At 42.3% G+C, this 27,150-nt stretch overlaps 1 protein-coding gene across 1 annotated transcript in view; it reads left to right on the forward strand.

Annotated features, from left to right (window-relative positions):
* The first annotated feature begins 1,870 nt into the window (after nucleotides 1-1,870).
* The window catches only part of TRPA1 (transient receptor potential cation channel subfamily A member 1), a 57,064-nt gene continuing 31,784 nt past the window's right edge, over nucleotides 1,871-27,150 (forward strand). The window contains exons 1-7 of the mRNA XM_055431955.2: nucleotides 1,871-2,180; nucleotides 8,023-8,182; nucleotides 11,191-11,366; nucleotides 21,085-21,192; nucleotides 24,916-25,024; nucleotides 25,213-25,358; nucleotides 26,105-26,241. Coding sequence (XP_055287930.1) covers nucleotides 2,073-2,180; nucleotides 8,023-8,182; nucleotides 11,191-11,366; nucleotides 21,085-21,192; nucleotides 24,916-25,024; nucleotides 25,213-25,358; nucleotides 26,105-26,241 — 944 coding nt within the window. The 5' untranslated portion in view covers nucleotides 1,871-2,072. The remainder of the gene's footprint in view (nucleotides 2,181-8,022; nucleotides 8,183-11,190; nucleotides 11,367-21,084; nucleotides 21,193-24,915; nucleotides 25,025-25,212; nucleotides 25,359-26,104; nucleotides 26,242-27,150) is intronic.

The following is a 27,150-nucleotide window of genomic DNA, read 5'->3' on the forward strand; positions in this document are numbered from 1 at the left end:
GCAGAGTAATTAGCTTTGGAAGGAAGTTTTTTCTTTCTAAACTTGTACAGAAACATAGTGGCAACACGTGGCAAACATAGCTTCAGTGGCTATATTATCTGTAGGTAGATGTAAAACTAGCCTCTCTCACAGAGAGTAGACACCTTCCACTCCACAATTACACCAGCTCTGTTGATTAATAAACTCAGCATTGGCCCATGAAGATAAGCCTGTTCAAACAGTGCTGAGGGTGAACAAGTGGACACTAGTCATCAAGATTTCTTGTATAAGCTAACAGTCATTTTATTAGCCCTGCTGAAACACCAGTCCCCGAGGGGATTAGTATTGTTATGCACAGGAAATGGGGCCAGAGGTTCAAAGTGACTTCTAATCCCTCAACCCACTGCTAGGATTTAATCACTCCCCTTTTAGTCCCCAGTAGCTCAGCTGGTAAAAAATCTGCCTGCAATGCAGCAGACCGGGTTCGATCCCTGGGTTGAGAAGATCCCCTGCAGAAGGAAATGGCCACCCACTCCAGTACTCTAGCCTTGAGAATTCCATGGACAGAGGAGCCTGGCAGGCTACAGTTCCTGGGATCACAAAGAATCGGACACAACTGTGCAACCAACTTTCACTTTCTTTTCTTTTGGAAAGCTAAATATTTCTAAAAACCTCTCCAGCTCAAAGAGCCTTCAACAATGATGCAGACACAGGAAGCTGAAGCCTGGTGACTTTTATTTAGGAAAACAAAGAAGCATATTCATTTATTTTTAAAAAATTTGGTTGTGCCACATGGTTTATGAGATTAGTACCCCTACCAGCGATCAAACACAGGGCCCTTGCATTGGAAGCCCGGAGTCTTAACCACTGGACTGCCAGGGAAGTCTCACAACAAACTTTTTTTTCCACTGTGTTGAAATAGGATTTATTCGAAATAGTTTTTTGTTAAAACAAAACAGAACAAAATAAAAAAAATGCTAAGTTTGGCTTTCAGCACATATCCAAGTCACTGTAATGGCCTTTAGAAATATTAAAATCTTAACCATTAGTGAACACTCCAAGTCTTCCTTAAACATAATATGACAAGTTTCACAGTCTAGTACTCTTGAAGGCAAAGTTGTGTCAGATCTCACAATCTTGACATTTTGTAGTGTTTATAATTTGAGATCAATGAAACATTCCCCCCCCCAAACCTGTAAACATCATCATTACTTTAAAACTGTATGTAATACTATGTTTCAGGAAGAGAGAATAGAGGTCTGTCAATTTTGCATTGCATAGAAATGAAACTCTACTAAAATAAAACTGGACAAAACTAAAAGCCTTTCATTAAAAAATGTAACAACTTTCTGCTTTAGTTTCCAAGAAGCCAGGACTGATCTCAAAACTGGAAGCCTTAGAACACAATGCCTCAAATTCTAGGGTAATCTTTTGATTTATACCCATTTTACATGAGTTGATGGTCCCATTTTAAGAATGGTCTGAGTATTGTGATTTTCTTCTTTTTTAAATAAATATATAAATAAAAAAATTTAAATAATAAAAAAAATAAACATCTTCCCAGTGTACTCAGTAACTCTCTTGTCATTCTCTTCCCCGTCCGTCCCCCTGCTCGCCCCTTCCTTTCTCTCTGATTGCAGGATAGGACGGGGGCTCTCAGGGTTTTTATTACAAGTCTAGATTCGGTGGAGACAGTCTGATCTGACACCTAGACTCAAGGGTGCGCTGCTGCAGCCGGGACGGGCCACTCTCGCCTACCGCCCGGGGACACACGTGGCGCGGCCTCCCCCTGGCCGCGCGTGGGCACGATGGCGCGTCCCCACCCCTCCATGCGCCCCTCCTGCTTCCTGCCCTACAAGTAGCCTGAGCCGGGCAACTCTGGCCAGAAGTCCTCCAGGCCTCACGCCGAGCAAACCTCTTTCCTCCGCGGGGACCGCCGGGTGCGGAAGAGCTCGGAGCTCCGGCGCCGACCCCAGCGGCGCGCGCCCCCAGAGCCCAGGCCGCGCCCGGCGCCGGCTCAGCGCGGCTGTCTCGCCCTAGGTGCCCGCGCCCGAGGGGAGCCGCTGCCGCAGGTGGCGTCCGGGGTGTGGTCAATGAGGCGAAGCCTGAGGAAGATGCTGCGCCCCGGGGAGAAGAAGGAGCCCCGGGACTTCGTCTGCCTGGGCGTGGAGGACCACAAGGACAACAGCAATGACTTCAAGGTACCCGGGCGGGCGCGCTGGAAGTCCGTGCGCGGGTCGGCTCTTCCTAACTTTACCCTCCTCGACTCGAAGTTTCCTAGCGGGCGGCCCCGGAGTGGGAGGACCCGGCCAGGAGCGGGCTGTCTGCTTCGGGGTGTGCGTGCGGTCCAGGATGGACCTTCTCGGGAAGTGGGGAGCTCGGGAAGCCGCGTTCTGAAAAGGCGCCCGCCGGCTGGTGCCGGCTTTGTGCTTCCTGTTTGCTTGTTTGCTCACCCTGCTGTGGCTTGTGGTGGGCAGCTGCAGCGTGGGGAGACCTACCCCCAAAGTACCGCCAGCATTTGGCCGCAACTGCCTGGTTCCAAAATCGGAACCAGTTTTGGAGTGCGTGCTGTTCTCCTTTTTATAGATTTTATTTAGAATCAAATAGCTAGATGGCTGAATCTGGCGGTCGGAGAGCTAGCTACTCAATAAGAGTCTGGGGTTCAGAAGCACGCTTGTCTTGCAGAGGGAAATGGAAGCAGAACCTAACAGTGAGGTGTTGCAGGGATTGGGAGGACAGGTGGGCAGACACCTCCAGGGGCTGGGGCAGTCAGTCGGAAGGGACTTTGAGGGAGGAGACCCTCCGAAGCTAGGTAGGTGGTCTTCCGGAGGTCCCACTGGCTAGGATGGGGCTTCTGTTTCTTTTGCGGATTCCAAAGTCGCTCTGACCAAAAGGCTGCACCAGCTCAGGTTGCTGGCTGATGGCGCTAACTGAGGGCGGAGGCTGTCGGATGCTCAGAAAACTCATCGCTGGATGCCTCACGTTGTCAGTAGGAAGAAGTATCTCTTTTTAAACGTTAAAAGAATTAAAAGCTCTCTCCAACGCCAGCACAAATCTCTTTGCATGGTGAAACCATTTACACTTTGATTTGTCATGGAATATATTTTAGAATACTTTCAAAGTCAGCCGCTGGAGATGTATCTCATTCTTCTTAGCAGCTTTATAATATTCCCTTGTATGAATGTGTCATGCTTTACCAGACCAGCACGTGTGTGTTTGTTTTGTTTTGCTATTACACACGTGACTGAGTGTCTGGGGGTGTAGATATGGCTTCCTCTGTCTACAGTACATTAATGAGTAATGTTAAAGGCCTAGTAGGATAGAAAGTCACCTATGGGCTTAATTTTGGTAGAAATCGCCAAGTTGCCCTCTAAATAGCTCAGGTGAATAGACAGTGTTTTTAATCCTGCATGTGAGTCAGGCATGCATAGAAAATTACATAAAACCACAAACCAGGCCTCCCAAGGTGCCTCCAGATTAAATCCAGATTAAATACTTTTCCTCCTCCTTAATATTAGCATAATAACTATGGTCTTTTAGCTTAATTCATACAAAGAACTGATGTTATAAGTGAATGTCAAACACTAGGATAGCATCTTTGGAATTAACATTAAGGGACTGGAAGAAATTTTTAAATTTTGAAAATCACACCAAATGTACTTTCTTTACTTATCAATGTGGTCTGTGTTTTCTGGAGATAATTAGTGAAGGAATTCTGCAATACAGAGTCTCAAACTTACTTTTCTTTGTGTTTTTATTTGTCTTTGTTTAGTTTTCTTGCCTAAATCCAGCAGAAGCATTTATGTTATCTAAGGCTTTTGAAAACCAAAGTCAAGCTTGTAGATTGAGGGATTTATATATTTTATTTTGTTGCTGCTGCTGCTGCTGCTAAGTCGCTTCAGTTGTGTCCGACTCTGTGTGACCCCATAGACGGTATCCCACCAGGCTCCGCCGTCCCTGGGATTCTCCAGGCAAGAACACTGGAGTGGGTTGCCATTTCCTTCTCCAATGTGTGAAAGTGAAAAGTGAAAGTGAAGTTGCTCAGTCGTCCGACTCTGAGCAACCCCATGTTTATTTTGTTCAGTTCAGTTCAGTTCAGTCGCTCAGTCGTGTCCGACTCTCCGCGACCCTATGAATCACAGCACGGCAGGCCTCCCTGTCCACCACCAACTCCCGGAGTTCATTTTGTTACCTGACTTTAAATCATCCTGTAGAAATCTCATCAGTGAGACTAATTACAAATGAATACATGTAGCACTCTGGAGAGTCCTGAACTCTAAGGATTTCCTCATTAAGAAGACATGGTGTACAATATTTTCTCCATCATGCAAACACAATATCTCAGGAATCCTGACAAAATCAAAGTATGGCAGAAAACTTACAAGATTAGAAATGTGGAATATGAATCATCTGACTGTTGCTTTTAATCTTTTCCAATGACTTTCTTTCAAGGGAGTTAATTTCTCATTGTTATGGAAGGGGACAACGGAGAATGAGACGGCTGGATGGCATCACCGACTCGATGGACATGAGTTTGAGTGAACTCCGGGAGTTGGTGATGGACAGGGAGGCCTGGCGTGCTGTGATTCATGGGGTCGCAAAGAGTTGGACGCGACTGAGAGACTGAACTGAACTGAACTGAACTGATGGGCTTCCTTGGTGGCTCAGATGGTAATGAATCCACCCGCAATGCAGGAGACCTGGGTTCAATCCTTGAGTCGGGAAGATCCCCTGGAGGAGGAAACGGCTAACTACTCAGTATTCTTGCCTGGAGAATTCCATGGACAGAGGAGCCTGGCAGGCTACAGTTCATGGGAGATTGCATAGAGTTGGGCATGCCTGAGTGATTAACACTTACTTATTCTCATAGTTATAATCTCCCATTTGTTAAAATCTCTCATTGTAATAATTTCCTTCCTTTTTGCCCCATACTGCTTACATGTATTTCATTAAAACAACCTAAAACAGGTGTATTTGATACCTCCAGTTTAAGGGACTCAGAATCAGCTCCTTTAAAAGTAATAGGAGAACTAACCAATCAATCCTAAAGGAAATCAACCCTGAATATTCATTGGAATATTGAATAACCATTGGTGCTGAAGCTGAAGCGCCAATAGTCTGGCCACCTGATGTGAAGAGCCAACTCATTGGAAAAGATCCTGATGCTGGGAAAGATTGAGGGCAGGAGAAGGGGGAGCCAGAGGATAAGATGGTTAAGAGAGTGTCACCTACTCAACGGACATGAATTTGAGCAAACTCTGAGAGACTGTGAAGGCCAGAGAAGCCTGGTGTGCTGCAGTCCATGGGGGTCGCAAAAAATCAGATACAACTTAGCAACTTAACAACAGCAAACGTGATCTAGTCTGTTACATTCTGTATCTAGTCATGGAGTTCAGAATCTGAAAGAATCTGAAGTGATCCTGTGACAGTAGAAAACTATATTGACTGAATATGTAATAACTTGTCTAGGTGACATCCTTGACTTTCAGTACTTTCTTTAAAGAAATCTCTTTGAAGCCTAGGTAACATGCTATGAACTAAATTCAGACAGCACATATAATGAACTTGTCTAAAATATTTAGATGCTTTGTTATGATTGTGAACTCAGAAGTACCTCATGAGCCTCTCTTGCCTGGCTGTCAAAGAGTGTGTAATTGGGTTTGTGTTGACAGCACATCACTGAGTAGACCTGTAAATTGCTCTTTTTGACACTGTGGAGTAGATGATAGAATTCCTTTATTAGTACTGGAAGAACATATCAATTTCAAGTGCTATAATACTTCCTAATGGAGTCAGGTAAACACTTCCTTTGATGGGGTGAGACATTGAAAAAGAGCCTGCTTCTGTGAAGAGTTCATTTAAAATTTATTGCTGAATATGTATAAATTTGGAAATTTCATACCTTGTGAGAATGAATCAAAAGCAGAATATCAACACCTTGAAATTTCACAGGGAAGAGATAAACTGTCATCCATGATAAGTCATCTTTAGTGCAGTTATAATAAAGAATATAAAGAGCATAAAGGAAACAAATCTTAGAGAAAATTTAGATATTCTAGAAAGTTCTTGCTCCTTCCCTGACATCAGTGGACATTAATGTCTGTTTGGAATCATACTTTTCCAGGCCAGTGACAACTGCCAACTATGCCCAAAACTTATGGAACTTGTCCTGCAAAGTTTGTTCTTATGATCTGGAAACTTACTCTATCACACAGTTTCTCTATCATAACTTCAGTCTCCACTGTTTGTTGGATTTTTGGCATTCATCAGTCAGACAAAATCTGTATTCCATGAACCTTCCGTTCAAATTCTAACTTTGTTCCTTACTGTGTGCCTTTGGGCAAACAATGTAACCTCTCAGTGTCTTGATCTCTGGTGGTAAGTACACAGACAATGGAAACAGTGAGAGACTTTAATTTTGGGGGTCTCCAAAATCCCTGCAGATGGTGACTTCAGCCATGAAATTGAAAGACACTTGCTTCTTGGAAGAAAAGTCATGACCAACCTAGACAGCATATAAAATACATTACTTTGCCAACAAAGGTCCATCTAGTCAAAGCTATGGTTTTTCCAGTAGTCATGTATGGATGTGAGAGTTGGACTATATAAAGAAAGCTGAGTGCCAAAGAATTGATGCTTTTGAACTGTGGTATTGGAGAAGACTCTTGAGAGTCCCTTGGACTGCAAGATCAAACCAGTCTATCCTAAAGGAACTCAGTCCTGAATATTCAATTGGAAGGACAGATGCTGAGGCTGAAACTCAAGTTCTTTGGCCACCTGATGTGAAGAACTGACTCATTGGAAAAGACCCTGATGCTGGGAAAGATTGAAGGCAGGAGGAGAAGGGGATGACAGAGGATGAGATGGTTGGATGGCATCACCAACTCGATGGACATGAGTTTGAGCAAGCTATGGGAGTTGATGATGGACAGGGAAGCCTGGCATGGGAGTCCATGGGGTCACAAAGAGTCAAACATGATTGAGCAACTGAACTGAACTGAACTAAACTAAATGCTAGCCCTTCCTGCCTGCAGAGAACCATGAGGCACTGCACCTGACCTGACTTGGCCTGGCTCAGAATCCCAGTGGTCAAAAGAGGGGGGATTGTTCATTCCCAGAGGAGAGTGGGAAGCTGTTCTAGATAACTGACCAAGAGACTTACATGACCATCCTTCAATATGATTCTATCTCCATTACCTAGGAATACATTGGATGGGAATTGACTATCAGCAGGAAAGTCAAAGAAAGGACAGTAATTTAGCTTCTACTCTTACTCCTTGCATTCACAAAAATCTTTTTTCATCAACCAGAATCCGTTATGCTGTGGTTTCAGTACATTTTTCAACTGGAAGAGACAATGCCTCTATGTTTTCACTCTATTTATTTTCTTTTCAGCTCACATCTATTACATTTACTTCCAAACTCTTCTCAAGGACTTTATTTCTATAGCATATACAGGTTTGGGATCAGAAAATCAAATTATTTATTTAATGTGCTTATTGATGTGAAAGCATTTGCAGACCTCGGTTCGATCCTTGGGTCAGCAAGATCTCCTGGAGAAGGGAATGGCTACCCACTCCAGTGTTCGTGCTTGGAGAATTCCATGGATAGAGGAGGTCGGCGGACTACAGTCCAGGGGGCCTCAAAGAGTCACATATGACTGAGTGACTAACACTTTCACTTTCTTTCTATATGTCTAAGAATCAGCCAGCCAATTAAGGAGACACAGGTTCGATTCCTAGGTTCAGAAGATCTCCTGGAGTAGGAAATGGCTACTCATTCCAGTATTCTTGCCTGGAAAAACCCATGAACAGAGGAGCCTGGTGGGCCACAGTCCATAGGGTAACAACGAGTCAAACACAACTGAGCATGCATGCTCTGGGGCATGCTCTATATGTCTAAGCATTTTGTGTCCTTCAGAAAAAAAATATTTATCACAAGCACAAGAACTAGTTTGGATGATAATCTCTTGACAATGAACTTATTATACTAATAAGTTTTACATAGGCTTATTTAAGGTAACAATTTTGTATATACTTCCAGGTGGTGTTCGAGGGAAACAAATGTGGTTTACAAAACTTTGTGAAGAAACAAAAGAGATTAAAAAAATATGATGATGTGAATGCCTCCCCTTTGCACCATGCTGCAGAAGAAGGTCAAGTGGAACTGATGGAGATGATTGTCAATGAATCCTCCTGTGAAGGTAACAGAACTTTACAGCTAGTGCTATGCATTTCATGATCTCATTGGACGCATTTGGAAAGAGTGGAATGAAGTGATTCGGGAGCGTCGATTAGTTCCAGATTATAAAGGGCCTGAATGTCTCACTCAGGAATGTGGTCTTCCCTCTAGCCAGTGCCCTTCAATCTTTTCCACTGAAGTACTGCAGAGGACGGGGCAGGGATCTGGGACAGCCCACTGCCAGTGCAGATTTTCTTTGCAATTGCATGACAGATCATTAAAAATTCATGTATATTTCATGTATTCTTATATACTGTTTCCACTGAGGTCATCACATACTTAAATTGCTTGCTTGCTGTGTGCGCATGCTAAGTCATTCCAGTTGTGTCTGTCTCTTTGGGACCCTATGGACTATAGCCCACCAGGCTCCTCTGTCCATGGGATTCTCCAGGCAAGAATAGTAGAATGGCTAGCCATTTCCTTCTCCAGGGGATTTTCCCGACCCAGGGATCAAACGCGCATCTCTTATGTCTCCTGCATTGGCAGGTGGGTTCTTTACCTCTAGTGCCACCCTTATCGTGTCAGTAAAATTGACACCCCAAGAAGATGTCACATCCTCCCCAGCCTCATGCCCCCAGCCTTCTCTGAGAAACTCAGCTGTAGTTGATAAGGAAGCAGGATGCCACAGAGATTTAAGCAGTGAGGTGGTGTAATAAGACCATTATTATTTAAGGTAGGATGAAGGTCAGTTAAAAAGCTATTTTAGTAGTAAAGAGAAGTTGAGCATCCACTAGCGTTCTGAGATTGGAATAAGGAGAAAGGGAGGGATTCAGGGGCTATTTCCCATGTAGAGCGGAAAGTGCTTGATAAAGATTGAATGCAAAGAGTAAGTGACGAAAAGGTGGACTGATGTTGACATTCTTAATTTAGGAATTAGATTAATAGTCTAGCCATCTGGAAAAGAAGGTTTATAAGAAAACAGAAGAAAAGTGAGTGTGAGGAGATAATTTAAATATGGTCATCAGTTCAGTTCAGTTCAGTCCAGTCTCTCAGTCGTGTCTGACTCTTTGCGACCCCATGAATCACAGCACGCCAGGCCTCCCTGTCCACCACCAACTCCCGGAGTTCACTCAAACTCATGTCTATCGAGTCAGTGATGCCATCCAGCCATCTCATTCTCTGTCGTCCCTGTCTCCTCCCACCCCCAATCCCTCCCAGCATCAGAGTCTTTTCTAGTGAGTCAACTCGTCGCATGAGGTGGCCAAAGTATTGCAGTGTCAGCTTTAGCATCAGTCCTTCCAATGAACACCCAGGATTGATCTCCTTTAGAATGGACTGGTTGGATCTCCTTGCAGTTCAAGGGACTCTCAAGAGTCTTGTAGTTTAAAAGGCCCAGGGGACATCCACTTGAAAATTTCTAGTAGACTTGTAGCCTAATACCTTGTATCCAATAGACCAAAAATATAGAAGGAAAGGGTCACCCCACAGGGCCAGTATTGCATAGGAAGTAGTTCAACTTGTGTAAATGCATGAAAGTCCTTTAGAAGACCATAGAATTGCCAATGAAGGCGGTTAAGGGTAAAACACCAATGTTCAGGGTCAGAGGAAAAGCCAGAAAAACTATGGTGAAGACAGTGATGCATGAGATTGATGGCACATGAGCCAAGGGAGAGATTGGTTAGAAGGATCAGGTACCACAAAGAGATCACATAGAAAGAAGACACAATAGCCTTGACATTAGAAGGCCTCCTGACCTCTTTAAAAGTGATTTATGAAAAGCAGTGGTGGTAAAAGCCAAATTCAAGTTATTTAATTGATGAGTGGGAGTTTGTAAGTTTTTGCCATGGTTTCATGAGGTTTGGTGCTAAATGAAATGCCGAGTGTGGTGCTTTGTCTTGATCAGACAGAATGGTCAAGCAAAGTGTGTAAGTATGTGAGAGAGAGAGACAGACAGAGTGTGTATGTGTGTGTGTGTGTGTGTGTGGTTGAGAATGAGGCGCTGGAGTGACTGAGAGAAGATAGTGGAGTAAATGTTAAAAAGGAGAGAAATGAGAAATATGTCTGCAGCATGATTCCAGGCATTGTAGGTGGTCCTTAAGTCATATTTATGAATGAGCTCTTTTCCCTTCTCTTCAGACATAAAAATATACTACCACCAATTAAAATGGTTGATAAAGCAGACAGTCCTGTCTATTTTAGAGCAGATATAAGTAAATCCTGCAGTGTCAAAAGGCATGCTAGTCACAGGGTAAATAATACATCGATATATTGTAGAAATATGTGGAAACCATGTATGGCATCAAGGTGCACAAGCTCTAATTCCAGTCTTGTGTCTGTTAGTGGTGCATCTTTTTTCTCATTAACATTTTTTTAAACCATTGTTAAAGGCATTAAGATCTTTAAGGACATGATTTGATATTCTTCTCCTAGGAATATTGCAAGCTGTACCTATCTGTTACACTGCCTCCTTCTCTTCCTCCCTCCCCTCTTTCCTTCCTTCCACCGAATTTGAATATAAGAAAACTGAGATTCAAAGAGCTGAGTCAGCTGACAGAGCTCCTCACTGGCTGCATAACATTGGCAGGATTTTGAACCTCTTTAGTCCTCATCTTTCTGAAAAATGGTCATGGCCCCTTGTGAGTTATTAGAGGGCTGGATGAAATAATGGTTGCGTGGAACTTAGAGTTGCCTGGTATGGAGTTGTTACTTTTATATCAACTCAATGCTTTGCAACAAATCCCCAAATTCATGGCACAGATAAAAGTATGTAGCAATAGGAAGACCTATTTCCTATGGATCCTACAGATTGACAGTTAATTCATTTGACAAAGTCAGTGCCATCACTGACACTCATCCCCAAAGGTGTCTGTTAGATGTTTTTGAGAACTGAAGCTATCTTTTTATTTCTCCTAAAGAAGGTGAAGCCTCTACCATGGCACTTGGCACCGAGCTTTGCAGTAAATAGGCATGCAGTAGGTGCCGAGTACAATCCAAGCAATGTCTCACCTGTATTTTGGTGTCTTTTTCTAGTATTGAATGTGATGGATGATTATGGAAATACCCCGCTGCACTGGGCCGCAGGAAAAAACCAGGTGGAAAGTGTTAAGTTTCTTCTTCACAAAGGAGCCAACCCAAACCTCCGAAACTGCAGCATGATGGCCCCGCTGCATGTGGCTGTGCAGGGCGCGTACAACGATGTGATGAAGGTGGGCTTGCTGGTGGCTCCCCAGGTACCGAGCAACGAGGCATGGGCCAGGCCTCATGTCCAGCTGTGTCTGCTTCGTCCAAAAGGCCAACCTCAGCTGCCAGGGCCAACAACATGGGATGATTTTGAAGTTGACTTTTCTTCTGCCCAAAACCATCTCCATAGTGATCATGATGATGATGATGTGAAGAATAATAACCACCGTCTTATTTTCTTGATTAGTTCTTATGTATCAGCTACCAGCCTTTTTACGTGTTTCGGAGCCTTCTGTGTTTTCAGTTTTTAATCCTCATTTTAAAAAATCTATAAAGTAAGACCATTATTATCCTCATTTCATAGCTGAGGAAACTGAGGAAGAGAGAGAATTAAATAACGTGCTTAGTTTGTGCATAAGAGTTAGGAGGAGAAAGCAAGAGTTAGGAAATTTGTCTTCATTTTTATGTTTCTCAAGTCAGGGTTTTACTGGTTTTACATGGCTGATCTAATGCTTCAAAAAAAGGAGGTGACCAGTGCCTTGGTGAAGAGAGGAAATATAATTAGGATTTATTGTCTTTGTGAGAATCAGTGACAGGCCTTAGTGGATGGCATGTCTTAGCAGAAGACATAATAATAATATGGGGAAATTTCTTAATATTTTTTAAGAGAGTGAATTCGGTCGAATAGACGAAGCCTTGAGAAACGCAGTTTACAAATGAATTATATTCTGGAAATTCATTTCTGAGGTAGGTAATTTGGACGCTGCAATAATTTTTCCTGTAGGGAAAACGTTGAGAAGGATGACATGGCTGTTGTGTCATAGTTCGGCTGCTATCACAGAAAACTGCAGACCCAGTGGCTTGAACAACAGCTGTCTCTCACAGCTGTGGAGGGCAGGTTGTCCGAGATTGAGGCAGTGGCAGATTTGGTATCCAGTAAGGACCTTATGGCAGAAAGTGAAGAGGAACTAAAAAGCCTCTTGATGAAAGTGAAAGAGGAGAGTGAAAAGGTTGGCTTGAAGCTCAACATTCAGAAAACAAAGATCATGGCATCTGGTCCCATCACTTCATGGGAAATAGATGGGGAAACAGTGGAAACAGTGTCAGACTTTATTTTTGGGCTCAAAAATCACTGCGGATGCTGATTGCAGCCATGAAATTAAAAGACTCTTACTCCTTGGAAGGAAAGTTATGACCAACCTTGATAGTATATTAAAAAGCAGAGACATTACTTTGCCAACAAAGGTCTGTCTACTCAAGGCTATGGTTTTTCCAGTGGTCATGTATGGATGTGAGAGTTGGACTGTGAAGAAAGCTGATCACCGAAGAATTGATGCTTTTGAACTGTGGTGCTGGAGAAGACTCTTGAGAGTCCCTTGGACTGCAAGGAGATCCAACCAGTCCATTCTAAAGGAGATCAATCCTGGGTGTTCATTGGAAGGACTGATGCTAAAGCTGAAACTGCAATACTTTGGCCACCTCATGCGACGAGTTGACTCACTGGGAAAGACTCTGATGCTGGGAAGGATTGGGGGCGGGAGGAGAAGGGGACGACAGAGAATGAGATGGCTGGATGGCATCACCAATCGATGGACATGAGTTTGAGTGAACTCCGGGAGTTGGTGATGGACAGGGAGGCCTGGCGTGCTGTGATTCATGAGGTCGCGGAGAGTCGGACACAACTGAGCGACTGAACTGACTGACTAACTGACTGAAGGGCCTGATTCCTGGTTCATAGGTGGCCTTTGTCTCTCTGTGTCTTCATGTTGAGGAAGGAATGAGAGTTTTCTGGGCTTTCATTTATAAGAGTGCTAATCCCACTCGTGCAGAGAAGGCAATGGCAAGCCACTCCAGTACTCTTGCCTAGAAAATCCCATGGATGGTTGAGCCTGGTGGGCTGCAGTCCGTGGGGTCTCTAAGAGTCGGACACGACTGAGCGACTTCACTTTCACTTTTCACTTTCACACACTGGAGAAGGAAATGGCAACCCACTCCAGTGTTCTTGCCTGGAGAATCCCAGGGACTGGGGAGCCTGGTGGGCTTCCGTCTATGGGGTCACACGGAGTCGGACACGACTGAAGTGACTTAGCAGCAGCAGCAGCAGCAATCCCACTCGTGAGGTTCTGCCTTCATGACCTAGTTCAGTTCAGTTGCTTAGTCGTGTCCAACTCTTTGCAGCACAATGGACTGCAGCAGGTTTCCCTGTCCTTCACCAACTCCTGGAGCTTGCTCAAACTCATGTCCAGTGAGCCGGTGATGCCATCCAACCTCTGTTGGCCCCTTCTCTTCCTGCTTTCAGTCTTTCCCAGCATCAGAGTCTTTTCAAAGGAGTCAGTTCTTCCCATCAGATGGCCAAAGTATTGGAGTTTCAGCTTCAGCATCAGTCCTTTCAATGAATTTTCAGGACTGATTTTCTTTAGGATGGACTGGTTGGATCTCCTTGCAGTCCAAGGGATTCTCAAGAGTCTTCCCAAACACCACAGTTCAAAAGCATCAATTCTTCAGCGCTCAGCTTTCTTTATAGTCCAGCTCTCACATCGATACATGACTACTGGAAAAACCATAGCTTTGACTAAACGGACTTGTTGGCAAAGTAATGTCTCTGCTTTTTAATATGCTCTCTAGGTTGGTCATAGCATTTCTTCCAAGGAGCAACCATCTTTTAATTTCATGGCCACAGTCACCATCTGCAGTGATTTTGGAGCCCCCCAAAATAAAGTCTTTCACTGTTTCCACATCTATTTGCCATGAAGTGATGGAATCAGATGACATGATCTTAGTTTTCTGAATGTTGAGTTTTAAGCCAACTTTTTCACTCTCCTCTTTCACTTTCATCAAGAGGCTCTTTAGTTCTTTGCTTTCTGCCATAAGGGTGGGGTCATATACATATCTGAGGTTATTGATATTTCTCCCAGCAATCTTAATTCCAGCTTGTGTTTCATCCAGCCCAGCATTTTGCATGACATACTCTGCATATAAGTTACATAAGCAGGGTGACAATATACAGCCTTGATGGACTCCTTTCCTAATTTGGAGCCAGTCTGTTGTTCCATCTCCAGTTATAACTGTTGCTTCCTGACCTGCATACAGATTTCTCAAGAGGCAGGTCAGGTGGTCTGGTATTCCCATCTCTTTCAGAATTTTCCACGGTTTGTTGTGATCTACACTGTCAAAGGCTTTGGTGTCATCAATAAAGCAGAAGTAGATGTTTTTTCTGGAATCTCTTGCTCTTTCAGTGATCCAACGGGTGTTGGCAATTTGATCTCTGGTTCCTCTGCCTTTTCTAAAACCAGCTTGAACATCTGGAAGTTCACGGTTCACACACCGTTGAAGCCTGGCTTGGAGAATTTTGAGCATTACTTTGCTAGCATGTGAGATGAGCAAAATTGTGCAGTAGTTTGAACATTCTTTGGCATTGCCTTTCTTTGGGATTGGAATGAAACTGAGCTTTTCTGGTCCTGTGGCCACTGCTGAGTTTTCCAAATTTGCTGGCATATTGAGTGCAGCATTTTTACAGCATCATCTTTTAGGATTTGAAAGAGCTCAGCTGGAATTCTATCATCTCCACTAGCTTTGTTCGTAGTGATGCTTCCTAAGGCCCACTTGACTGAATTTCAGGATGTCCGGTTCTAGGTGGGTGATTACACCATCGTGGTTATCTGGCTCATTAAGATCTTTTTTTGTATAGTCCTTCTGTGTATTCTTGCCACCTCTTCTTAATATCTTCTGCTTCTGTTAGGTCCACATCAATTTCTGTCCTTTACTGTGCCCATCTTTGCATGAAATGTTCCCTTGGTATCTAATTTTCTTGAAGAGATCCCATTCTATTGTTTTCTTCTATTTTGTTGCATTGCTCACTGAGGAAGGCTTTCTTATCTCTCCTTGCTATTCTTTGGAACTCTGCATTCAGATGGGTATATCTTTCCTTTTCTCCTTTGCCTTTTGCTTCCTACTTTTCTCAGCTATTTGTAAGGCTTCCTCAGACAACAATTTTGCCTTTTGCATTTCTTTTTCTTGGGGATGGTCTTGATCACTGGCTCCTGTACAATGTCACGAAACTCTGTCCATAGTTCTTCAGGCACTCTGTCTATCAGATCTAACCCCTTGAATCTATGTGTCACTTCTACTATATAATTGTAAGGGATTTGAGTTAGGTCATACCTGAATGGTATAGCGGTTTCCCCTACTTTATTCAATTTACGTCGGAATTTTGCCAATAAGGAGTTCATGATCTGAGCCACAGTCAGTTCCTGGTCTTGTTTTTGCTGACTATAGAGCTTCTCCATCTTTGGCTGAAAAGAATATAATCAATCTGATTTCGGTGTTGACCATCTGGTGATGTCCATGTGTAGAGTCTTCTCCATGTTGTTGGAAGAGGGTGTTTGCTATGACCAGTACGTTTTCTTGACAAAACTCTGTTAGCCTTTGCCCTGCTTCATTTTGTACTCCAAGGCCTAATTTGCCTGTTACTCCAGGTATCTCTTGACTTCCTACTTTTGCATTCCAGCCCCCTATAATGAAAAGGACATCTCTTTGGGTGTTAGTTCTAGAGGGCCTTATAGGTTTTCAAAGAACCATTCAACTTCAGCTTCTTCAGCATTAGTGGTTGGTGCATAGCCTTGGATTACTATGATATTGAATGGTTTGCCTTGGAAAGGAACAGAGATCATTCTGTCATTTTTGAGACTGTACCCAAAAACTGCATTTTTGGATTCTTTTCTTGACTTATGAGGCTACTCCATTTCTTCTAAGGGATTCTTGCCGACCGTACTAGATATAATGGTCATCTGAATTTAATTCACCCATTGCAGTCCATTTTAGTTCACTTATTCCTAAAGTGTCGATGTTCATTCTTGCCATATCCTCTTTGACCACTTCCAATTTACCTTGATTCATGGACCTAACAGTCCAGGTTTCCATGCAGTGTTGTTCTTTATAGCATCAGACTTTACTTCCATCACCAGTCACAGCCTCAACTGTGTGTTGTTTTTGTTTTGGCTCCATCTCTTCATTCTTTCTGCAGTTATTTATCCACTCTTCTCCAGTAGTGTATTGGGCACCTACTGACCTGGGGAGTTCATCTTTCAGTGTCATAGTTTTTTTGCCTTTTCATACTGTTCATGGGGTTCTCAAAGCAAGAATACTGAAGTGGTTTGCCATTCCCTTCTCCAGTGGGCCACATTTTGTCAGAACTCTCCACCATGACCTGTCTGTCTTGGGTTGCCCTATGGCATGGCTCATAGTTTCACTGAATTAGACAAGGCTGTGGTCCATGTGATCAGTTAGATTCATTTTCTGTGACTGTGCTTTTCATTCTGTCTGCCCTCTGAGGGTTAAGGATAAGAGGCTTATGGAAGCTTCCTGATGGGAGAGACTGACTGTGGGGGAAACTGGGTCTTGTTCTGATGGGCGGGGCCATGCTCACTAAATCTTTAATCCAATTTTCTATTGATGGGCAGGGCTGTGTTCCCTCCCTGTTGTTTGACCTGAGCGCAAACTAAGGTGGAGGTAGTGAAGAAAATGGCGACCTCCTTCAAAAGGTCCTGTGCGTGGACTGCTGCACTCAGTGCACGCATCCCTGCAGCAGGCCACCACTGAGCCACACCTCTGCCAGAGACTCCTGGACACTCAGACGCAAGTCTGGGTCAGTCTCTTGTGAGGTCACTGCTCCTTTCTCCTGGGTCCTGGTGTGCAGAAGGTTTTGTTTGTGCCCTCCAAGAGTCTGTTTCCCCAGTCCTGTGTAAGTTCTGGTGCCTCTATGGTGGGGTTAATGGCGACCTCTTCCAAGAGGACTTATGCCTTACCCACACCCAGGTCTGTTGCACCCAGAGCCCCTATTCTGGTGGTAAGGCACTGCTGACCCATACCTCCGCAGGAGACACTCAGAGGCAGGTCTGGCTCAGTCTCTGTGGGGTCTCCTGGTGCACACAAGGTTTTGTTTGAGCCCTCCAAGAGTCTCTGGTAGGTATGGGGTTTGATTCTGAACGGAATTTCACCCCTCCTACCATCTTGCTGGGGCTTCTCCTTTGCCCTTGGACATGGGCTATCTTTTTTTTGGTGGGATCCAACATTCTCCTGTCAATGGTTGTTCAGCAGCGAGTTGTAATTTTGGAGTTCTCACAGGAGAAGATGAGAGTACGTCCTTCTGCTCCATCTTGTAGACCTAAGCACTTCCCAAATGCCCCTCCTCTTAATACCACCCTGGGGATTAGGATTTCAATATATGAATTTTGAGGGACAAAAACATTCAGTTTATCACACCACACCCAAACCTACTCAGCCTATAATACATCAGCAGTACCTCAGGGGTGTCCATGAACTCCATGCTTCCTTAGTTCAGACCCCTTCCTCTCAGCCCCCTGAGTCCTTGGCTCCTATAAGCCAGGCAGATAGGGTGTGAGAGGAGCCCCCTTTCCACTCTCCCCTTGTGCCTTGTATGTAGCTTTGCCATAATCCTTAGCACAGGATATAGCAATCAAATGTTCACACACTCATCTCCCACTCTGACTGCTTATACTGGAAGGGACTGTATGTGACTAATGGAACATCTCCAGTCCTCAGCATTGCTGCTAAATGATGGCTCTTGAATGAATAAATTAGTAACTCAGCGTTCTGGCTGAAGGGGAAGGGGAGAGTTTAGGTATCTGTGCTTAAGAAGACAAGTCAGAACACGCCCTTGGCAATAGGCTGTCAGTTTCTGTTGATGTCTACATTATTCATGAGACTGATGCTACTTCTGTATCGTCTGTGCTGGGCCACCAGTGACTGCTGACCCCTCCCCCCGAGAGATGCCATGTTTCCCCAATGAACCCTTGTGCTTCCTCTGAAGGCTCTTTTCAGGAACAAAGGCCCATTGACTTAATTAATCTCACCTCTGAAAGTGTGATTTGGGAACTCAAAGGCAGGTAACAGTTGAAAGCTACTGTTAACTAGAAATCAAATCTTCAGGCTAACAAATACAGAAGGATAGGTATCACACTGAAATAGAAGAAAGTCTAGAAATTAACCCATAACTGATTTACAAACTAGATGGTGGGTATAACAGATTTTCCTTTGTGACACCAGAACAAGAAAAAAAAAAAAAAAAGGCTTGTAAGGGAACTGAAATTAGTTGTCTCTCCTTTGCTTAGTCTTACCAACCATCACTTCATCAAAAAATGTTCTCAAGCCCTTTTGCTTCACCAGAGAAGAAGGAAAAGGAATTTAGGAGGGTCTCTCTGTGTGCTTGCATCCTCAGGGCCTGCCTCTCCCATTTATACCACCTACAGTCCACCAGGTTCCCTCTGTCCATGGAATTCTCCAGGCAAGAACACTGGAGTAGGTTGTCATTTCCTTCTCCAGGGAATCTTCCTGACCCAGGGATTGAACCCAGGTCTCCTGCATTGCAGGCAGATTCTTTACCTTGGGAGCCACAGGGAAGCCCTGTTTATAACACCAGCTCTTGCCAATTTCAATCTCCATTATTCAGCCTTCCCCCAAACCTTCCACTGCTGCCTTGTGGTTGTAAAGTAAAACACTGTTACCCATGTGTGACCTTGTGTGACCTCAAGTTCTTACACAGATACCACTGGTGTGCATAGTTTTTTCTGGAGTACATTGGACCAGGGTTGGGGGCTGGCCTTGCTTCTCAGTAGCCTGCAGGTCTCAGTTCTTGGCTTCACCCCAAAGTATACAGTTGGACCTCCCATGAGGCTTCCTGGATTCTCATCACAGGGATCTCTGGAGGTCTCACCTGCCAGTCTCCAGACTTTTCTGGTCACGACTGAGCTTGAACTAGACACACAGTTTAGTTGCTTTCTCTGGGCCCCCTGCTACCTACAATTTAACCCAGCTTTAGGAAAGACTGTGCTAGTGGCAGTGAGCAGAAACACCCTAATAGATGCTCCAAATATATGAGCTGTGATTCTAAGAGGGCCGAGATAAAAAAAACCTCTCCTTGTAGACTTGGGTAGATTACTTCACATGCAAATAAATCCAGACTTTGTTAAGAACAGAAGGTGATGCCTCAAGCCCATTGACTGAACTGTGTGTTCTCATTTTCCTTCATCCATAATCTTCCTGTGTGTTCTTATGGCCTAAAATTCCAGTGTAATTTGCCTTTATGAGAAGAGCTGATTAGTAAGCCTGATTCATTTGCTGACACATCAGGACATATTCTATTAACTAGGAGCTCTGTGTGCCTTCTTTTGAAAGTCAGAGATTTTAGGAAACAGCTTGTTTAATAAATTCTTTCTTAACTTAGTTGTGAGCACATGATATAATTTTATCAGAGTCGTGATGCAAAAGAAAAGGCCTTTAGAAGGCTAATTCAGAGATTTCTCTTTTGAGGGAGACATTTATGTAAGAAAACTTTTGTTAGAAGAAAACTAGTTCAAGATCAATAGCTTCTTAGCCAATAATCAGCTGTAAGTCAGCCAGATGAAGGGGTAACAGGTCTTCAATTAAATTCCATTAGAAAAATTGCTTAACCATTTTAGCAGGAATTCTCATTTCTTACATCGGAGAAAGTTTCTGGTTCCAGACTAAGTTTGAACGATTGAGTTAAGATATCTCTGTTACATGAGACTCTTTTCTTTCCTGGAAGGAATGGAGTTTTAATGGACATTTCCCAGAATACTTGCAATCTGGGTCAAAGAAAAATGTCCAGATGGGAAAAGGAAACAGTTCCCTCCCATGTTTGCTTCTCCCTCCCTCCTTCTCTTCTCTCTCTCTTTCTCCTTTCTTACATTTCTCCCTTATCACCACCCACACATTCCAAATTTATCTTTTGGCTCCATCAATTTATTTTTGGTAGATATTAGTTAATCTCATATATTAAGATCACATATCTGGAATCTAGAAAAATGGTACAGATGATACTATTTACAAAGCAGAAATAGAGATGCAGATGGAGAGAACAAAGGTATGGATACCAAGGGGGGAAGTGAAAAGTGAAAGTGAAGTCGCTCAGTTGTGTCTGACTCTTTGTGACCCCATGGACTGTAGGCTACCAGGCTCCTCAGTCCATGGGATTCTCCAGACAAGAATACTGGAGTGGGTTGCCATTTCCTTCTCCAGGAGATCTTCCCAACCCAGGGATTGAACCTGGGTCTCCCTCATTGTAGGAAGACGCTTTACTGTCTGAGCCACCAGGGAAGTCCAAGGGGGTGAAGAGGGTAAGATAAATTGGGAAATTGGGATTGACATATATACACTATTATGTATAAAATAGATGACTAATGAGAACCTGCTGTATAGCACAGGGAACTCTACTTACTGCTCTGTGGTGACCTAAATGGGAAGGAAAGCCAAGGGAGAGGGGATATATGTATATAGCTGATTCACTTTGCTGTACAGCAGAAACTAACAAAATGTTATAAAACAACTATACTCCAGTAAAAATTATATATATGTGTGTGTATATATATATATATAGAGAGAGAGAGAGCTTACTTAATACAAGTGAAAAATATTTAGTGAGCAATGTTAACTAGTATTTACGATTTTTAGTCTATTTTCAATTCTAAAGCTCCATGTTGGCTTAATTAATGAGCTATAGAAATTGCCATTATTTCATCTACATGAGAAATTTTTGTAGCACCCACTAGGTACAAGGTTATATGTCAGATTCCATGGGAGAGTGATGGAAAAGATGGCTAAGGACATGGTTCTTGGTTCTGAAAGCATGACATCCAGTGGAAGACAAATACCCTATTTGAAAACCTGCAGGTTAACTTTTGACTGACTGTTCCCTCTTTTATATAGGTCTTGATTGAGCACAGCAGTACCGATGTTAATCTGGAAGGAGAAAATGGAAACACAGCTCTGATAATCACATGTTTCACAGATAACAGTGAAGCCATGCAGCTTTTGGTTTGTATTTTATTTATATTTTTTTTCCTGTTTTCTTTATCCTTTAGTACAACATGAATTTTTGTTCTTTGAAACAGCTTTCAGGGACTTCCCTGGTGGTTCAGTGGTTAAGACCCCATGTTTCCAATGCAGGGGACACAGGTTCGAACCCTGGCCGGGGAACTAAGGTCCCATGTGCCATGTGGCATGGCCAAAAAATAAAAAATAAATAAAACTATTTTCAGTTTCTCTTTTAGCAAAATACAAAATGTAGAAAGTGTGTCAGAAAAAAATAGTTCTGTGTGTTTGAGTACATGTTCACACCCCTTAGGGTTTCCCTGATGGCTCAGCAGGTAAAGAATCTGGAGGCAATGCAGGACACTCGGGTTCAATCCCTGGGTCAGGAAGATACCCTGGAGGAGGACAATGCAGCCCACTCTGGTATTCTGGCTTGGAGAATCCCATGGACAGAGGAGCCTAATGGACTGTAGTCCATGGGGTCACAAAGAGTCGGACACAACTGAAGCAACTGAGCATACCCCTTAAGTCTTAAATGAGTCTGAAATTTCTTCTGGAAGACAAATAGGAAAGCATTACAGAAAACATGAGATGACTGAAGTGAAAAGAAAATATCAACAAGAAAAATTAACGTGAAACTGGTGGTCAGACCTAGAATGAAAGTGAATGTGAAAGTCATTCAATCATATCTGACTCTTTGTGATCCCGTGGACTACTAGAGTAGGTAGGCTTCCGCTTCTCCAGGAGATCTTCCCAACCCAGGGATCGAACCCAGGTCTCCCGCATTGTGGGTGGATTCTTTACCAGCTGAGCCACCAGGGAAGCCCAAGGGGGTGAGTAGCCTATCCAGGAAGTACTTCCTGAACCAGGGATTGAACCCAGGTCTCCTGCATTGCAGGCAGATTCTCTACCAGCTGAGCTATCAGGGAAGCCCAGAATACAAAAGACAAAGCATAATGGCCTGTATATGCATAAAGGTGAATCATACTTGGGACTCTGAGCTTCTGAATTGTCAAAGGAAAGATGAAGATTGTTATCTGCAAAATTATTTTTGGGCCCTGAAATAAAAGCCAGGAAAAACAGCCATATCTGTTTCCAAGATGAGAAGAAACAGCTGTCATGGGTTCTCAGAAAGGGACCCTTGCATGATATAATGACTGAGCTCCTCAGCCATAGCCCGACAAGAAGAGCCAGCCTTCTCTCCAGTGAGATATCTCGGGATGATCCAGTCCGACTTTTTAGGTGTCTATCACCATGACTGTGTCCTGCTCCACGGAGTGCCCCTTCTGAGTGTGGTATTAGAATTTCATCAAAGAGCTTTCTTTTAAATATTCCTTGATCACTTGTACATTATTCAGGCCAGATTTTCTATTTTTAGCACTTGATTTTCCCTCTTTACCACCTCCAGGGAGTAAATAAAATGAAATAAAATAATTTCAGACTATCTGTGGGATATTTCAAATTACAAATACCTTCTAACATATTTACTAAATATACGTGGATGAAAATATATATTCTTATAAGCTGTCATGATTAGACCAAAAAAAGAATTTAAAATGATTTAACTTTTTTTGGTCCAATCATGACAGTTTATGCTGGGAAATTCCATGGACAGAGGAGCCTGGTGGGCTAGTTCCTGGGGTCACAAGAGTCGGGCACAGCTTAGCAACTAAACCAGTAACCAGCCAACCACAATGGAAAAACCTCAAGCAAAAATCAACAAAATTAGAAAGGATTTAATTGAAGATGAAAGAGAATTTTTAAATGGCAAAAGATCAGTATGCAATCCTATCTAAAAATTTGAAAATGATTTTTAATGTATAAATGTGCTGTGCTTAGTTGCTCAGTAGTGTCTGACTCTTTGCAACCCCATGGACTATATATAGCCAGCCAGGCTTCCCAGTCCATGGGATTCTCCAGGCAAGAGTACCATTTTCTACTCCAGGGGATCTTCCCAACCCAGGGATTGAACCTAGGTCTCCTGCATTGCAGGCAGTTTCTTTACCATCTGAGCCACCAGGGAAGCCCAATGGGTAAATAACTGAAAGCAATTAAAGTGTTAAAATTGACTACAAAATTAAATATCTGTAAGGAACTATTAAAAGCATTTAGGAAAAAAAGCATTGCTAATACTTTGTTAAAGCTCTGGAACCAGCTAATTTTATATGCTTCTATAGATTTTATAGTTTCTTTCAAACTTGTAAAGAAGTTTCTGTTTCAGGTAATCTTCCTATAGCACAAGAAAAGAGTGACATTGTGCAGATTAGTTTTATAAAGTAGACATAATAATAATTCCAAAGAGAGCTCCCCCCAAAGAAAAATGTAGATCAACTTCACATAGATGCAGTCTTAAAAATACTAGCAATTAATTCATCAAAATAATGAAAAGTACCATGTAATACCACATTGGCCTTATCCAGGGACTGTATAGAGAGTTCAGTATTAGATTAGATTATAAGCCATTGATTGACCTGAGCCAACAAAGCATATGATTATATTGATCTGTTTATCTTTAAATGGATATAAAATTATCTGTATTTTCGCAGATTTATAAGGAAAAGACAGTGCTCCATAGAAAATTGGCAAGGGGTACATAAAGTTTATTTAATTTCTCTAGTAATCAAAGAGGAAGATATTAAAACAATGAGATTTTTTTTAACCTCTTAAGTTGAAAGGACAAAAATTATTGATTGATTGAAAATGTAATGAGTGTTAGAAAATGTAATGAGTCAGGGAATTTCATTCACTGTTGACACAAATGTATTTTGACTCATCCGTCCCAATTCTTGGAATACCTCTCAAGGAGATAATTAAAGATATCACTGATATTAACACCAGTGTTATATATAGCAGAGAAAACTGAGAAAAAGTTGAAATTCAGTAATAGGGATTTATTGTATGAAGTTTTATGTACCCCCAAATAGAATATGTGTTTAATAAAATCATATAATTTAAGAATATTAAATAAAATACTTTTTAAAATGGTGTGATCTCATAGTATACACATAAATATTACTTATGCAAAGAAGACAGAAAATATTGTCTTCTAAAATGTAAAACAATGCTATCCCTAGAAAGCAAGATGATACATGTATTTGCTTCTTCACACTTTTTTGCTTTTTCAAAATCTCTCATTTTGTGGTAAGAGGTACTTAAAACTGAAATCCAGTGTTCTATAGAAAATGATGATTGAGAATGGTTGACTCAGAGATGAAGGTAATATACCATTCTGTTCATTTTAACAACTTTTTAGTAGAGAACATTCATTAGTGAAAATGTTTGATTTTCATGATTTAATACAAGTGCTGGTCTAATCATTTGTTAATTGCACAAATGACAGGAAAATGATCTGGGAAATATTATCACTTTATTTGTATAAGGAAATGAGAATTTGTATAGGAGCAATCGTGATAATGTTTTTAAAAATCTCTTAAATTTCACTAAAATATGTGTTGACTTTGGTGGAAGATCAAGTTGAAATTTTTGTGTCTATGTTGTTACTTTGTCATTAGAAAATTTAAAGTATCTCTAGTTCAGAATCTTAGCCTAGTTCCAAAATTACCTTTTTGTCCAGATTTCATACCATACAAAGCTTTTCTATGTAAATAATTTTTCATAGGCACAGAGTAGCGAAAAGTTATGGGAGAGGCATGTACATTCTTGTCCATTCTTGTGACAGGTTTATCTTTTGTCATTTGACTTCTTTTGTTCTTTCTTTTGTTCCAGTTAAATAAAGGAGCTAAGCCATGTAAATCAAATAAATGGGGGTGCTTCCCTATTCACCAGGCAGCATTTTCCGGTGCCAAAAAATGCATGGAAATAATATTAAAGTTTGGTGAGTAGAAGCTTTCCTCCATTATGTACTATAAAGAAGCCTATTCTGGTGGATGCTATTGAGAAATATTTAATATAATTTATACCTGGGCTTTTGTGTAAGTCTAAAAGTCCTTTCTTCTTAAAAAAAATACCTTTTATTTATTTATTTATAGTATTTATTCTCTTGAATTTTATTTTCTCCTAAAGGTGAGGAGCATGGGTATAGCAGACTGTCTCACATTAACTTTGTGAACAGTGGGAAAGCCAGCCCTCTCCACATGGCAGTTCAAAGTGGGGACTTGGACATGATTAAAATGTGCCTGGACAATGGTGCACAGCTGGACCTGCTCGAGGTAACTGTTCAGATCCCTCCTGTAGAATTGTTCATGTTCTATTTGTCAAAGTGCCCTACAGCTCTTTCACAGTTAATTTAGACAGATGTTACTTCCTGCTATTCATGCAAAAGCAGAACGAGAGATTCTCTCAAATTTTAATCTATCTAAAGAATTTTGAGAGCTGTTGCTGCTGCTAAGTCACTTCAGTCGTGTCCGACTCTGTGCGACCCCATAGACGGCAGCCCACCAGGCTCCCCCGTCCCTGGGATTCTCCAGGCAACAACACTGGAGTGGGTCGCCATTGCCTTCTCCAATGTGTGAAAGTGAAAAGTGAAAGTGAAGTCGCTCAGTCGTGTCCGACTCTTAGCGACCCCATGGACTGCAGCCTACCAGACTCCTCCGTCCATGGGATTCTCCAGGCAAGAGTACTGGAGTGGCTTGCCATTGCCTTCTCCAAAGAATTTTAAGAGCTACCAAAGACAATTGCAAACACATATACAGATACAGTAGAGATAAAGACACTGATGATAGAAGCTAAGCACAGTCAGAGCTGTCAAGAGCTGTCACCTTGCAAGGAAATAGCGTCGCTAGCTATGACTTTTATATTGAGGCTTCTCAATAGGTGAAACTGATTACTCTTTGCCATCTTAAATTCCACACTCCCTGATTTTGTTGGACTGGGAAGAAAAAAACAACTGAATTTAGGTTTGATCCTTACATTGGGATGGAATAGTGATTGATGCTGATATCACAACTCTTCACAGAAAGGGAAGTGCACAGCCCTTCATTTTGCTGCCACCCAGGGAGCCACTGAGATTGTTAAACTGATGGTATCTTCCTATTCTGGCAGCAGCGATATTGTTAATGAGGTGGATGGAAATCACGAGACATTGCTTCACAGGCAAGTTTCCCTCCTATTATTCTGAGTACAGATGTTTCATCTTCATGTGTTTAATTAAGAAGACAAGACAAAGTTACTGCTTATGGTAGCAGAGACTCCATAGTTCAAAAGAAAAGAGCAGAGATAACAAAGATTCTGTGGTTCAACTGCAATCTCTATGTTCTTCGGGAATCAAAAGTAGAAAGTTGAACAGATTTTCATAGGATAAACTCCCCAGTGGCATATTCTGGATCAGTTCTTTGTCCAATGGCTATAGGCTCAAGATTCATTTCCCAAATGCTCAGCAGGTCAACATACATGGCTTTTCAAAACCTTTCTAACCTGTTTCAGGTCCTCACATGTGTGTTTTCTTCATTCTCAGTGGGGATAATAGAACAGATACATATGAATGGTCCACTTTTCCCACCTGATTTCCCTTTCCACTTAGTCCCACAATTACATGTAAAAGTTCTCAAAACATATATTACTTGGTTTTAAGGAGTGATAGTCAAGCTCCAAAGAAGATATATATTTCTGTTGAGTTTAACAGAAATATACATCAGATAAAAGCATCTGAAATTAAGGCTTACTAGCTGCTAAGACAGGGAAAAGGCAGTGTAGAGGTCAATTCCTTGCGAAGACAAAAACTGCCTGTTCCTTGTGTGAGTGAAAGAAAAGGCTGAGATGGGGCTTTGCTGTCTCTGTGTCTCTCTCTCACCATCTCTCTCTGTTTCTGCCTATCTGTCTGTCTGTCTGTCTCTCTCTCTCACACACATACGCACACCACGCATGGAGGCAGAGCTGGAAGCATGGAATGGCAGAAGAGCTGAGATAGTCTCAATAAGTAACTGAACCAAGAACTCTACACTATCCCACAGTGAAAAAGAAACTCTAGCTACCAATATAAGATCTGGTTCTAAACTGGGGAGA

This window comes from Moschus berezovskii, chromosome 16 (genome assembly GCF_049115385.1).
Source record: "Moschus berezovskii isolate FMDL1 chromosome 16, NW_MosBer_1.0, whole genome shotgun sequence".
In the NCBI taxonomy this organism is placed as follows: Eukaryota; Metazoa; Chordata; class Mammalia; order Artiodactyla; family Moschidae; genus Moschus; species Moschus berezovskii.